General features: G+C 34.9%; 2 protein-coding genes and 1 non-coding gene across 3 annotated transcripts; 1 reads left to right on the top strand and 2 right to left on the bottom strand.

The window, feature by feature from the left end:
- Nucleotides 1-1,196: 1,196 nt before the first annotated feature.
- LOC118059288 (formate--tetrahydrofolate ligase) lies at nucleotides 1,197-6,177 on the bottom strand. The gene is made up of 5 exons (XM_035072126.2): nucleotides 5,924-6,177; nucleotides 5,544-5,693; nucleotides 2,876-4,051; nucleotides 2,081-2,227; nucleotides 1,197-1,626 (listed from the first exon to the last, which is right to left on the bottom strand). The coding sequence occupies exons 1-5, from the start codon at nucleotides 6,083-6,085 to the stop codon at nucleotides 1,351-1,353; spliced, it is 1,911 nt and encodes a 636-aa protein (XP_034928017.1). The 5' UTR covers nucleotides 6,086-6,177; the 3' UTR covers nucleotides 1,197-1,350.
- Nucleotides 6,178-6,999: 822 nt separating this feature from the next.
- On the bottom strand, nucleotides 7,000-7,072 carry TRNAA-AGC (transfer RNA alanine (anticodon AGC)). Its single transcript has one exon. It is a non-coding gene; the product is annotated as a tRNA-Ala (tRNA).
- A 1,640-nt stretch (nucleotides 7,073-8,712) lies between these two features.
- On the top strand, nucleotides 8,713-13,160 carry LOC118059337 (serine/threonine-protein kinase GRIK1). Its single transcript, XM_035072189.2, has 11 exons — nucleotides 8,713-9,146; nucleotides 9,300-9,374; nucleotides 9,459-9,503; nucleotides 10,063-10,137; nucleotides 11,175-11,262; nucleotides 11,374-11,498; nucleotides 11,604-11,699; nucleotides 12,009-12,075; nucleotides 12,408-12,523; nucleotides 12,611-12,689; nucleotides 12,905-13,160. Exons 1-11 carry the CDS (start codon nucleotides 8,925-8,927, stop codon nucleotides 13,003-13,005), a joined length of 1,089 nt encoding a protein of 362 aa, XP_034928080.1. The 5' UTR covers nucleotides 8,713-8,924; the 3' UTR covers nucleotides 13,006-13,160.
- Nucleotides 13,161-14,250: the final 1,090 nt, after the last annotated feature.

A 14,250-nucleotide genomic window follows, 5' to 3' on the forward strand; every position in this document is an offset into this window, starting at 1 on the left:
TAATTATTATTATTTTAATTTCTTTATCTTTTAATTTTTTTTAATTTTGTAGATTTGATCTCTATTATTTTGATTATTATTTATTTTATTTGATATAATCTATAAAAAAAAAAAAATTTTAATTTTATTTCCATTCAAATTTTTAATTTGTAAGATTCTCTTGAATTTGTAAGATTCTCATTCAAGCAAAATGTCCTTACATTTCTAAACACAATTGGTCCATTAACTGGAAATTGTAAAAGCAGGTTCAAAATATACCAGGAGAATTGCAGTGCCTTGGTTGCCTATCTATATTTTGACACTCACTGTCAGGCCTTCCATTAAGAAAACAATTGAAGGATTTCATCAGACCGTGGTGCAAATATAGGGTATGAATCATCCTTCTACCATTGGTAACCCAATGCCAGAGCATTGCTTGCCTCTCTCTCTCTCTCTCTCCACAGCGCTTTTTTTATTCCCCTTTTTCTCTCTTCAAAACATATTGCTCACCATGAAAATCATTTATTGCATCCACCTTTCCTGGAGGTACGTTATCATTTGAACCATTACTTAATAAAGGGTTATTTTGAGACTTTGAGATAAAGAAAGAACCCCGTTTTTAGACAGAGATTCATTGGGAGCATGAAAAGAAGGTGTTTGGTTGGTGATAAAGAGATGAAGAACTGGTGATGAAGTGAGATCTGAGGGAAGAAAAGTGAAAAAGTAAGGCCAGGAAATGATAGGCTAGGGAAAAAGAAAAATGTGCATGATAGCGAGACAAACGTGAAAACAAAAGCGAAGGGAAAACCTTTTCTTCTTGTTAAAAAGTGAAAACAGGCATTGATGCCTCGGGAGAATTAGTGAGTAGATGGTGTTCTGCTGAAGATACTTGAAGAGTCTGCCCTTGTCAAAAACTAGATTTTTTGTGTGGGGATGGAGAGAGATGTCAGTCCTGTTTAAGAACTTGCGTCAACTCATGCGTGTAATTCTTTCTTCTGAAATTTGTGAACTCAAAATGCAACAATGTGTGGTGCCCCGAAGGGTGGAAGGTAACCATCTCAACAAGCATGAGTTGTAATCTTCCCTTTCTTCTGCTGATCACTCACTTTGGATTAAAATCCTTCCTCAGACCAAAGCTCTAAAGATAAAGAAAGAATTTAACTAGAAACCTGAAGTAATACGAGGTATGATTGATATCAGACTATTGGATCAAGAGCAGAAAGAAACCAGGAACTTTTAATTTATTCAGTTTCTTGTTCATCCAAGTTACAATAAAAATCAAACAGAAGTTACACAAAGGCTTTGTACTTCTGAAAAGTCAGGCCCCGGAAGCCTATGCAGAAGCACATGAAGCATAAGGTTTAGTTGGCATCAAGAGAGACCAATGACCTTGCCCGTGGCAGTGTCGAGATCAATGTCATAAAAGCAAGGCCTTGTGGGAAGCCCTGGCATTGTACTCATAGTCCCAACCAAAGGATAGATGAAACCAGCACCAATGCTTGCCCTCACATCTCTTATTGGTAAAGAAAATCCAGTGGGGGCTCCTTTCTCAGCCGCGTTGTGTGAAAATGAATACTGGGTTTTGGCCATACAGATGGGCAGACCGGAGAACCCTTGCTTACTGTACATCTCAATTTGTTTCTCAGCCTGGTTAGACATAAAGAGATGGTCAAGTCTCTAAACATCCGTCCAAGTTTCATAAATCGCAGCATTGGCAATATGCAAAGAAATTTTACAATCCCGGACGACTAAAATGAGATAGAGGGTGGATTGCTTTGAATTATCTCGCATGGAAAATGAGCTTCATACCAGGAAAAATGCACCAAAAATCTCCCACAACGATTTTTCAACACAAGAAAAGCTTAAAACCATACTCCTCTTAACCATTTCACAATTTGACAAATTGGGTGCAAATGAACTAATCATTTTTGGGTAAGAAGAGAGAAAACGAAAATTTGAGAGTGAAAATTTGAGACTAGAGGCAACTACCAAGTGCACAACTGTGCACATCATGAAATGATCTTCAGATAAAACTTAAAAGAATCATTTTGGAAATTGAAAAAATGAAAGATAATAAGATAACAAGATATGAATGTTATACCTGCTCTGAGTATTCAACACCATTAGCACCGTAGGACCTTGCTATTGCCTCTATTTTCTCTTTAATACTAATATCCAAAGGATATAAGAACTTCAATGGCTGTGTCACATTCTCACATGCCTTTTGAACTGCAATTCCAAGTTCAACCTGAGGAACACAATACAGTAAGTTAACCAATCACTCATTTGAACTAATACAGATACTCAAGAAGTTAAGAGTCAGATATGTGCCACTGTCAAAAGAGGACCATTTACCGGCTTCAATGCAACTAACCAGACAATAAGTTCATACAAGGCAGTGAACTTTTTATCCAGTGGGACATGTATTCCACGATCTGGATCCAAGACGTGATTAGAATTTTTTATTTCTTGTAAGGGATGTAAGCAGATGAGGCAGCCAAGAAGTAAGGCAGAGGATGCAAGATTTCACTTGCATAAAAATCTGCCTCCAAACACCAACGGTAAAAGTATATAGCACATGAAATAAAGTGTGAATAATATATTAGTGCTACGATAGAAGGGAAACTGAGGGACACTACCACTGAATTGATTGAGTAAGATTTAAGAAACAGGGTAACTTTGGTGTTTATATTGAGGCTGAAGTTATAACAAAAAACTTTATAATGGCTGACAGGGAAATATCTTCTGTAAAGCTCAAAACTCGGTAAGCATGGAGTAGTTCTTTCTAGGGAAAAAGCAAGCACCATGCAGCTCTACCTTCACTTATTTGGTTTCACAGAAAGAAGAGCAATGCTGGTTCAATATAGGAATGGACAAACAGGAAGAAGTAACTTACTGCTCCTTTCCCACCATGAGCATGGTGTGTACAGACAACAGCATCATATGCCCCAGCAGCCAAAGCTGCATTTCTGACTGCATTAAGTTCTGCTTCTGAATCAGTTGCAAACATGTTAACAGCGACAACAACATTTACACCATAAGCCTTTGTATTAGAAATATGCCTAGCTAAATTCACACAACCAGCTTCAACCAAAGACACGTTCTCAGTTGTATAGGCACGGTCAAGAGGCTTCCCAGCAACCACTTCTGGCCCACCACCATGCATTTTCAGGGCCCTAATTGTTGCAACAATAACAGCACACTGAGGAGTTAAACTGCTATATCGGCACTTTATGTTCATGAACTTTTCAGTTCCAATATCAGAACCAAAACCTGCTTCTGTGACCACAAACCCACCTGGTCCAGCCAGCTTCAGTGCAATCTTATCAGCCACAATGGAAGAATTTCCATGAGCAATGTTCGCAAAGGGACCAGCATGAACAAGAACAGGAGTTCCTTCAAGAGTCTGCATTAAAGTAGGGTTGATAGCATCCTTCATCAGTACAGTCAAGGCACCTCCAACACCAAGATCATCAGCTGTTACAGGGTCACCAGCCTTGCTATTTCCGATCACCATTTTACCAAGCCTCTCTCTCATATCAGCTAGAGATGTTGTGAGGGCCAAAACTGCCATTATCTCACTAGCTACAGAAATATCGAATCCTGTTTCTCTCACCATCCCCTTTTCTTCAGGACCTTGGCCAACAGTAATCTTTCTCAAGAACCTATCATTGACATCCATTACTCTCCTCCATGTTATGGAAGCTGGGTCAATATCAAGCCTAGCAAGCTTCTTTACTTCTTGTGGTGAGAGTTCCTCGGGCTTGTTCTTGGAGATACCAAGCTTCTTCAGACGCCGAAACATTATGTCACTAAAGCTTCTTTTTCCTTCTTTGTTTGGTGGGCATAAGCGGTTTAAAAGAGCCTTGTCTGACTGGGTAGACTCATGGAAAACCCGGGTATCAATAGCAGCTGCTAGGAGATTATTTGCAGCTGTTATTGCATGAATATCTCCTGTTAGATGAAGATTGAATTCATCCATTGGAATTACTTGACTATAACCACCACCTGCTGCACCTCCTTTTATTCCAAAAGTTGGTCCTTGCGATGGTTGACGAAGGCAGGTAACAACCTAGGCTCAGAAACAGAAAGAATTCCTATCATAACAACAGAGGCGCATCTGGAATTTTGTATCCGTACAATCATTTAAACCAAAGATTAAAAGAAAACAATGACAAAACACCACTGCCTACTGCAAAGAAAAATCCATATCTAGTTTCCTAAACATCCTCATGCACAAAAGGAAACAAGAATTAAAATTTCGACTTTGGCACTGCAGACATTTAACTGGAGATCAGTTTCCTGAGTTGTTGACTAAAAAGCAGCAGAAGAAATGTGATAGCTTTCAAGATTGCAAATTTTGGACTTCTCTTCTTAAGAAATTTGAAAGCTTGAGCCGACTTTACTGCTCTTTTCACCTGTCATTGCAAAGGAGTGCGAGGACAACATACCAAATTTCTAACACAGCTTTATATAAGTTCAGCTGTTTAACATAGGTGCACATATACCAATTACCAGTAAATTGAAGGTGATTGGATGTAACTAATTGGAAGTTTGAATAACAGAATGCAGGAAGTTTTCAATTTGACATTAAAAAACGTTGCAATCTATGGTTCAATTCATCTTTGCAAGCAATTCAAGCCAGAATATGTTGAGTGTTTCAACAAAAAAGTGTGGCTTTCTGATAATCTTTCTGAAACATATTGTAGTTCATGCACATCTCAGACTAGATTAGTTTGTGACACTCTCAGGCTCAGCTCATGAAGGCCCTCGCCAATGAAATGGTGCCAACATCAGATGCTGATATAACTTCTGCCTCTAGAAAGCCATGGCATGACAATGACAACAGCATGAGCCTCAGTATAAAGCAACCAAAAGAAGCAGACTTTGATATACTGAAATGAAAGCTGTATTACATCTACAACTGGTCAAGCTTGGCAAATCTACACAAAGGAATCCTTCGTCGATTGTTAGCCTGTTTCCCATTCAGATTTCAGTGATTTCAATCATACAAAGGTTTAAGACAATCCAGTAATCATTTCATATCCAATATGGTCAAATACATTGTGGCCATCCATTTTTAACTTAAACAGGAGTACCATATAAATTTAAACATGATTAGAGAGTGTGCATAAACACAATATTTAATAACTAGATTGGATGTGGCCAAATGCACAATGACTCAGCAACATCTGTACACTCCATTCTTGCAAAAAAGTGAAAAATGGTAGAAATATCTCCATAGTCATCCATCTGGAACATCGCCTGATGGAACCATAACTTTTGGAGCTGAATTTTTATCTCCTCTCTTATTTCTGTTCCACAGATACTACAAGGCACTTTCCTTGTAATCAGCCAGTACAAAACTCAGTATGAATTCTTGACTACATCATTTTAACAAGATTTTAAACCCATACTAGTAGCTTGAAAATAATGGAATACAAGTTAAAAAAATTTATCGCCCAGATAAAACTCAACAACATTGACCGCACAGAACATGGACAGTAAGAAAGGATGGAATGATAACAGTAAAAAACAAGAAATGGAACAAAACAAAATGCTACCTTTTTATCAAGAAATGCACCCAAGGCTTGACAGAGGCCAACAGTAGTAGTAGACTTTCCTTCTCCAAGTGGTGTAGGAGTAATCCCTCCAACCACCACATAGTACCCATCTCCCGATCCTTCAAGCTCATCGAGCACAGACAACAGCACCTATAAAACAAACCAACAAATCAATTTCCTTGGCTTCTTCTATAAAAACACGAAAATCTAATAACCTTAAAAAAATATATTGAATCTTTCAAAGAAAAAATCTAAAACCATCAAAATAATCAACAAAAAACTACCACAAGACAGCAAGAAAACAATCACTGGATAATAAAATGAATTGGGGTATGAAAAACTAATATAAATCCCATCACAAGAAAGGAAAAAGAAATCACCTTGGCCTTGTATTTTCCATAAAGATCATAATGTTTAGGACTAAGATTCAGGTCTTTAGCAATCTCTGATATGTGAAAAGGTTCAACTGAGTTAGCAATGTCTATGTCTGCAGGTACTGGTGACAACACCTCCACCTTCCTCACTGTTTTTGATGCACTCATTGTTTCCCGTTTCAGTTTTGTGAATTTGATGCCAGAAATTTCAAATCTGTGCACCTGCAATCTATAGCTTACACTAATATATTTATGATTGTGTTATTTACAGAACCAGTTGGAGAAAAATCATTTCACTAATGAAAGAATATATTCTAGTCCCTTAAATTTTGGCATAGTTTCACTTTGGATTATATTGTTTTGGTTTCATCAAATTGTGATCTTAAAATTCGTGAAAAAAATTCAAATTTGACGCTGAAAAAGTTAAGCAACTAAGAAAGTATAAATAATCTTGTAGTTAAATTCTATATCAACTTATAATTATTTATAATAATTTATTTATTCTTTTTAGTTTTCATTAAATAAAATAAGTTCTCACTGAAAACTAAACTAGAATAATTTTACTTATAATGATTTTAGGCTTAATCCTTGTAAATAATTATGGAGTTAATATAGAATCCAACTAACAATCAAAAGTAAAAATAAAAAAAAAAAAATTAAGAAAAAACAATTTTTCAAAGAGGCTCTTGCATCATCAATATTTATAACGTGTATATAATTTTTCTACAAATTAAGGGTCAATGAAAAACATTAAGAGAAGAGGTACTGAATTGTGACTGTTTCTTGATTTTAGGGTCTACGAGATTACTTGAATAAAGAAAATAATCCTTGATTTACGTGTATTGTATTCCTCTTATCTGGCTCAGGCTGTGCCTGAGGAAGTGGATTGCCTAGAGAGAGAGAGATGATAAAATTACAGCTTGGTTTAAGGTTGTGAGCGGGATATGTGCGTTGAATGAGGCGCTATGTGGGTCCCACATAAGGTGGGATTGGCTCTTGATTGGAGCAGTGAGGGAAAGTGCCGTGAGTTTAGAACAGTGTGAATTTAGCGGTTTTCAAGAAAAGGGAAAAAATTAAAAGAATGGAGATGCGGGGTATCGATCCCCGTACCTCTCGCATGCTAAGCGAGCGCTCTACCATCTGAGCTACATCCCCATTGGTGACCCTGCCTTGAAATATTACTAATTATCTCTAATACACAACATTGATTTTAGGTAGACATTATTCAAATATTATTGTATTTAAAAAGTGTTTTACATGAAAAATAAGAATATTTATATATCTATATATAAATCATATTTCTCACATCATCAACTTACAACATATATAGAAAACATTGTAAAGCAGTTTGAACAAGCATAATCAAATATTTGAGCATTAATAAAGAAAAAATAAGGGAAAATTAAAATTTGATGCATTTAGAGTCTGATTTGTGTACTTATAAAAAATGTTTTTTTTTTTTTTTTACTTTTGAGTCATAATTTAAAATATGTTCTCATAAGACAAAAATATGTTAAAATGACTTCAAGTTAGAAAATATTGTTTATTAAAAATTATTCAAATCAATTTTGTTTTTTTTAAAAAAAAAAAAATAGATGTAGTGCAAGTTAGAATTCATGAGTTAAAAGCTTTAAATTTTGATTAAATTAAGATTTTGAACTCAATTTTGTTCAAGCCTTGATTCAAATAAAAAAAAACTAATTATTTCTAACCAAATATATTTATGATTTTTTTTTTAAATCTACTTTTTTAAATCTCTTGAAAAAATCTCACTATAATTTATAACTTTTTAAAATTTATTTTTAAACAAAAATCATAAAATCTACCACTACATTAAATACACTTTAAAAAGAAATTATTATTAAAATTGATAAAATTATTACATAAACTTTTATGGTCTCAAGATAATCATCTTTATGCATGGTAGTTGAATGTATATATTTACATAAGAATTTAATTTGTTCTAATTTAAAAAAAAAAACTATCTCAATTTAAACTTTAAGTTATTAAATAAAGTCCTACAAAATATAATTTGTATTATTTTTTACAAAATTCTCTCCATAAAACTTTTTTGAATTAAAACTTGACCATGTTTATTATTATTTTATATTTAATTATATTAAATAAAAATAAAAATAATAAATATTTAAATTTATGATTACTTCGTTAATAAAAAAAAACTGAAGATTTAATGTTACTAAATTATCACTCTCAATAAGCTCATTAATCAAAGTTTTAAAAATATAATTTTTATTAATGGAGCTTTGACATGTCTAGCATTCCCGTATTGTAAGTGCTAGATTTCTCGTTCACATGTGTAATAATCTAGATTATCAAGTTAGGAGTGACAGGACTTCAATTTCTTGAAGCAAGGGACAGATAACACGACTTCTTGGGTCATGAGTTTGATGAAGTACTCATCTATCATGTGATAAATGAAAAAACAAGCGTCATTTTGATAGAAGACAAAGTCAAACTAAAATTTGGAGATTTTTTTTAAAAATAATAATAAAACATGTTGAAAAAAAAAATTAGAAGCAAAAAAAATTGAAAAAATAACATATTTTTGTTGGAAATTTTATTAGTTACTCCAATTTTTTGTAGCGCAACACTTGCAATAATATAATCAAATTACGCTAGAGAGCAGTGCAACCTTTGAAATTTTTTAAATTTTAAAAGATTATAGTTTAAAAAAAATAATTGAAAAACATATAGAGCAATATAAAATTAATACAAAATTACTTCTATTTTTTTTTATTAGTCTACATTGATAGGTTTTGCTCAGCTAACAGTCAAGCCAGAGTGTGGGGTTAGGTGCACCTCTTGCTTGCTTGATGTAACTTTACTACAGGAGGACAGTTCCTTGTGGTTAAGGTTTTAATCATGTACGGCAAGAACATGAATCTTTGAAGCTAGCAGGAGTTTGTAAAGGGATTTTTCTGCATGTCACATAATATCTACCTTGCTATACTCCAAGTTCAAGGAAGATTCAGGCTGCTGCTACTCGATGACAAATCATCGGAATCCGAAGAGGCCTGTTCTACCTCTGACCTGCACATCTAATCTGTTCTCTCAAGATGATGCAGAGAACATTTTCTACCAGGAATTATCCTGTGGGAATTTTCCTGTTGATAAGAATGGAGAACAATCAATTCCATACTCACCGAGGAAGCCTCGGGCTTGTAAGAAGATCCCTGTTACAGTTACCACATCTGTAAGGCATTCTAAGGTAAGAACTCACACAAATGAATCAAGAGCAAGTTATTGCCTTTAGTATTTGTGTAGAAAGCATCGATTCGGCTCGATTACTGACCAATTTCATTTGCTCTTCTGTTTGGAAATTATCAAACATGGTTTACTGAAACTTTTATGGTGAGGATAGCACTCAGATGGAAGAAAGATGATCAACGAGTATGTAAAAGAGAGGAGGATCAACCAAGGAAGCTATGGTAAAGTGGTAAGCATATATACAACATACAGATTCCGTACTTTCTACTGCTTGCTTTCTATTTAACTTGAGGTAATAACAGAGTTGGTGCAGGTACTCTATCGAAACATTAACAGTGGAACTCCTTATGCTATTAAGGTAAATACACCTCGTTATGGTTAAGGATTACTTGTTAGAATTATCCAGAATTATAATTTTTTTTCAAGCATAAGTATGGTTGAAAAAGAAACTAACCTCAAAACAGTATCGGTGAAGTACTCATCCTCTCCTGTTCATTGCTATGGATTCACTTTCTGCTAGAACAGGGCTTCTGTCCTATTAACAACCAACTAACCAGGAAGTTTTGCGATATATAACAAGATTTGCAATATTGATAGCAATTCCCTTGCTGAATACATGAAATTGATAGGTATATGGCAATATCTTTTATGGATTTTCTGTAAATCAAGATGGTAATAGGGGTGGGGGTGAAATGGCTATTGGACTTGCTCGTGGATACAGCCAGGTTCCATTGATCCTGCACTATGGTGCTTCAATTCGTTGCTTTGAGTTATCAAACATTAACATACCTATCTTCTATGGTTTGATCCCAACCAAAACATTGACATTGATTCTCTTAATATCTTGAACCATGATGAATGACTCTTTCTCTTTATTTAACTGCACATCCATCACCAGGATTCCACTGTTCTTGTAGGTTATTTGCAAGTCTCGTTTGCGCAAATTTCGCATCACAGGATCAGAAACAGCCATGGCTGATGTTCTCAGAGAAGTAAGAACCTGTGTTTCATTGATTTTTTTCTTTGTTTTCATCTGTTCTCAAACTCAAGGCCTACTTTCTATTTTGATCATGCTGTTATGTTGTTTTATTTCTTGTTTCAAGCAATATCCTTCGGTTTTTTTTTAAGATTGTTTAGGCTTTCATCTACTGTGATTCCACATCTTTAGCAGTTACTATCTTGAAGTAGCCAAAGGTTCTGAGTTGTAATAATTCAGTTATGTATTATTCAGACCATCTCTTCAAAGTTCACATCTAACTGACCAAATGACCCTTTTGCACTATACTTTTTCTTTCCCAAAACAGTGAAACACTGCCTGAACAAGGACCATGCTGTGCGATGCTTATAGAATTATGGTCAATAGTGATCTGAAGTTTGCAACAATGGCATCAAACTTAAGGCCTGCCTGTGCCTCTACCATGTAGCAATCATAATTCTTGCTTCTCTTAGTGGCTTTGTTTTTTTGGCAACTGGTTCTGATAATCAGCTGCGTAAAAGTATTTCCACCATTCTGATTTCTGGGTTCAAGTCCATTATTTCATATCTTCTGTTTTTTTTCAATTCTGCTGACTCAATGCAGTCCTTTTTCGGTCTGCCTCTTGTCCATGCATTGGTACTTACACAACCTGCACTCAGTTGTTCCTCTATCTTCTCAAGAGCACATTCTGGATTTGTTACATAAAGATTTCCTCTAGATTCAAGTAGCTTATTTGATGAGCATTTTCATTCTTGGCACTGCAAGTTTTTGACAAGTTCTGATTGTGGCCAGAGCTGCTCACTCGGTTTCATACAAGAACAGCTGATCCCCATATGCAATCTTATTCAGCTGGTCCAATCCCCATATAATTGCTGGCCAGTTGATGCATTCTGAATTTGAGTTCATAATTTAGTAGGCTTCTGAAACTGGATCTTTTTATCACCATTCAATCCATATTCTGGATCTTTTTATCACCATTCAATCCATATTCTGGATCACGCCATGGCCAGTTTGTAGTAGGAAAGTTGATGATTAAATTTTATTTTTTTTCAGGTATCCATATTGAAAACTTTGGACCATCCAAACATAATCAACCTAGTTGAGGTGATTGATGACCAAAAATCAGATTATCTGTATATGGGTACTGATAGCCTCTTCCATTGTTTTGAAGCATTTGTGTCAAGAATGTCACAAGGAGTTTTGTAATGATGCACTTCTGTCTCTCTTTTGTCATGTGGTTGCTATTATCCAGTTCTTGAATATGTGGAAAGCAGTACTGTGAGCAACATTTTGGAGACGAAAGGACGGATTGATGAAACAAGTGCAAGAAGATATTTCAAGGATGTAATTGCTGGTCTCATTTATTTGCATCATCATGTAAGTTACTTATTATAGAACACATCTTTCAGTGATGCTCCCTCCCTCTTGAAGACATGTCCCTGTCTAGCAAAAAGCTGAATCTTTCTCCTTTATTGGTAACAGAATGTTGTGCATGGCGATATCAAGCCAGAAAACCTTTTGGTCACTGCTAGTGGAAGGGTGAAAATAGTTGATTTCAGCTTTGGCCGTGCCTTTGAGGTAATGCTATTCATGATGATTCATCTGCTAATATTTTCATGATTCTTCCTTCTTCTTCTTCTTCTTCTTTTTTTGTCTGTCTTAAAATCATTTTCTTACAGTTCAAGAACTCCACTACCACTAAGTATTAATCTAGAAAATTTCTTTGGTGAAACTATATCTGATGTGTTAGACAACAACAACACTAATCTGCAGACCTACCAATAAAGAGCTACAGCGACCACATTCCGCGTGGACTGGTATTCATTTTTTAAGCTTTTTGTGCATACCTGCAACAAACTATTCTTATTTAGGAATTATAATCTGCAGGATGACAACGATGAGCTATTGAGATGTCCTGGAACTCCAGCTTTCACTGCACCAGAGTGTTGTTCAGGTATGTTCATTATTTCCAATAGCCCCAAGGTCATGTGCTGCATAATTAGTTACAAGTTATGATCATCGCCTATCTTTACGTCTCAAATGCATACGAATATCAGATCGAAAACAACATGTTCACATACTTCCAGAGTTTCAGTAGTGTAGGGTTTTGGAATTCAGGAGCTAGATGATGTAGAGAATTTGGGATGTGTAACCACAAAAATGGGTGTGAAGTGAAACAGAATAAGTTTTTTATTTTCAACAAAAGACGGTAATTCAATACTGTAGAATTATAAAGAAGCAAATCAATCACATTGCTGAGAAACAAGGATTCTTGGATTATACCAGATACAGTTTACCATGGAAAAGCTGCTGATATATGGGCTGTGGGGGTTACCTTATACTCTATGGTGCTCGGTTTCTGCCCTTTTCTTGCTGATAGTGTACCTGAAACTTGTGACAAGGTAATCTCCTCACCTTTTTTTTTTTTTTTTTTCTCGTGTGTTTCTTTTTCTTTTATGTCTACTGAAATATTAGATACCTTTTGACAGATTGTTAATAGTCCTTTACCACTTCCAGAAGAATTAGATTCCGAGCTCAAAGATCTTCTGCAAGGCCTTCTCTGCAAAGGTAACACAGGAAAGCTCATATGGACAATCATTCCTAGTTCTTATGTTCTAACTACCTAAATTCTTATGCAGACTTCTTAGCCTCTTAACAATCTTAAGCAGCAGAATCTTTCCTGCTGTTTATTTTGAATGAATTTGCAGGAATTTCTACAAGTCTTTTAAGTGTAAAAACTTTCCAATTTTAAGTTTCTCTCCTTGCTATCTTTTTGTATGCAGATCCAATGCAGAGAATTACCTTGGATGATGTAGCTGAGCATCCATGGGTGGTCAAAGAGGGTGGTCCAGTCCCTATAAACTGCTTATGCAGCTGCAGGTAGATTAGTTGACAAGAACAAGGGCCCCAGCAAAAATCATTAGTTCACAAGTCCTGTAAATTTCTGAAATTATTCATTTATTTACAAGCCACTGGCAGGCTGGTTAATCTCTGTTATTGTATACAGCAATATGTTAATTCAATCAAAAAAAGAAATCCCATCATCATAGCATAGCTAATAACAGAGAAATTTTCTAGTAGAAACATAAATAAATTACAGTGCTACTTTTAGCTAAGCACTGAATTAAGATCCATAATCATCAAAGATAGAATCTTGGGGGGTGGATGATTTTGAACCGCTTCATAATGGTGATGGGTCACCGCTGCCTAGTGGGATGTCAGAAAGAGCATCCAAGAAACTGCGAATGCTAAGAGAACGAGCAGGTTTGAAGCTGAATGATCTTGTCTTGTTCTTGGAGGAGACATTAGATGACTTTGAAAGTATTAGATACACCAAAACTTGTACAAGCACACACATGGCCAACTTGATCAAGAAATCAGCTAATGATGCCTCCTCCACCTCCATTTCTCAAGTTACAGAATATCCATTGTAGTCTTGTGATATGTGTTATCAGTCTGTGTACGTGTGACAATATTTGATTTTATTTGATCGAGTATCAAGGATATAAAAATTTTAAAAAATAAAAATAGTATCTTTTTATCGAGTTAATACTTGTTTTATATCTCCTTAAGAGTGAGTATATAAAAATTTAAAAAGATAAAAATAGTATTTTTTTTAATTGAGTTAATATTTGTTTTATATCTCCTTGAGAGTGTTTTTCGTATAATTTTGTTCAGAAAAATCTTGAAATTAGATTACATTTGAGGACGTTAATTCAAGCTTATACATATAATTTCTTAAACATACGAGCAAGTAAATTATAAATTAATTCTTTTAATTTAAATATTTAGTTTTAAAAACTAATTAATTAGTTTTTTTATCAGTGTTGTTTATGTTTAATTTAATTACATGTTATTTTAAAAAATATGTTATTTTCTCATCAATTATTTCATATAATCTGATATCTTTTTTTTCAATCTTTTCTCCAAAAACACAAAATCATGTGCCCAATGCCTTTCCTTCTCATCATGGTAATAACACGAAGATCTCTCCAGGCAAGAACCCTCCTCCTAAAACGAAAAATGCACCTCCCTGGGCTGACGGTGACCGTGGCCAGTTGGACCTTCCTCCCTGAAACTTTTGACTTTTTAGCTGAAAACAAGAAAGGAAAAGACAAGTAAATCTGGC

Source organism: Populus alba, chromosome 14 (assembly GCF_005239225.2).
Source record: "Populus alba chromosome 14, ASM523922v2, whole genome shotgun sequence".
NCBI classification, from domain to species: Eukaryota; Viridiplantae; Streptophyta; class Magnoliopsida; order Malpighiales; family Salicaceae; genus Populus; species Populus alba.

What these genes read in the sequence shown, in the direction of transcription:
- LOC118059337 (XM_035072189.2), top strand. Translation starts at nt 8,925, where the DNA reads ATGACAAATCATCGGAATCCGAAGAGGCCTGTTCTACCTCTGACCTGC. An exon ending in CATCTGTAAGGCATTCTAAG is followed by an intron (nt 9,147 to 9,299) that starts GTAAGAACTCAC and finishes TGGTGAGGATAG; the next exon opens with CACTCAGATGGAAGAAAGAT. An exon ending in AAGGAAGCTATGGTAAAGTG is followed by an intron (nt 9,375 to 9,458) that starts GTAAGCATATAT and finishes GAGTTGGTGCAG; the next exon opens with GTACTCTATCGAAACATTAA.
- LOC118059288 (XM_035072126.2), bottom strand. Translation starts at nt 6,085, where the DNA reads ATGAGTGCATCAAAAACAGTGAGGAAGGTGGAGGTGTTGTCACCAGTA. An exon ending in ATGGAAAATACAAGGCCAAG is followed by an intron (nt 5,694 to 5,923) that starts GTGATTTCTTTT and finishes TTTGTTTTATAG; the next exon opens with GTGCTGTTGTCTGTGCTCGA. An exon ending in GTGCATTTCTTGATAAAAAG is followed by an intron (nt 4,052 to 5,543) that starts GTAGCATTTTGT and finishes TTCTGAGCCTAG; the next exon opens with GTTGTTACCTGCCTTCGTCA.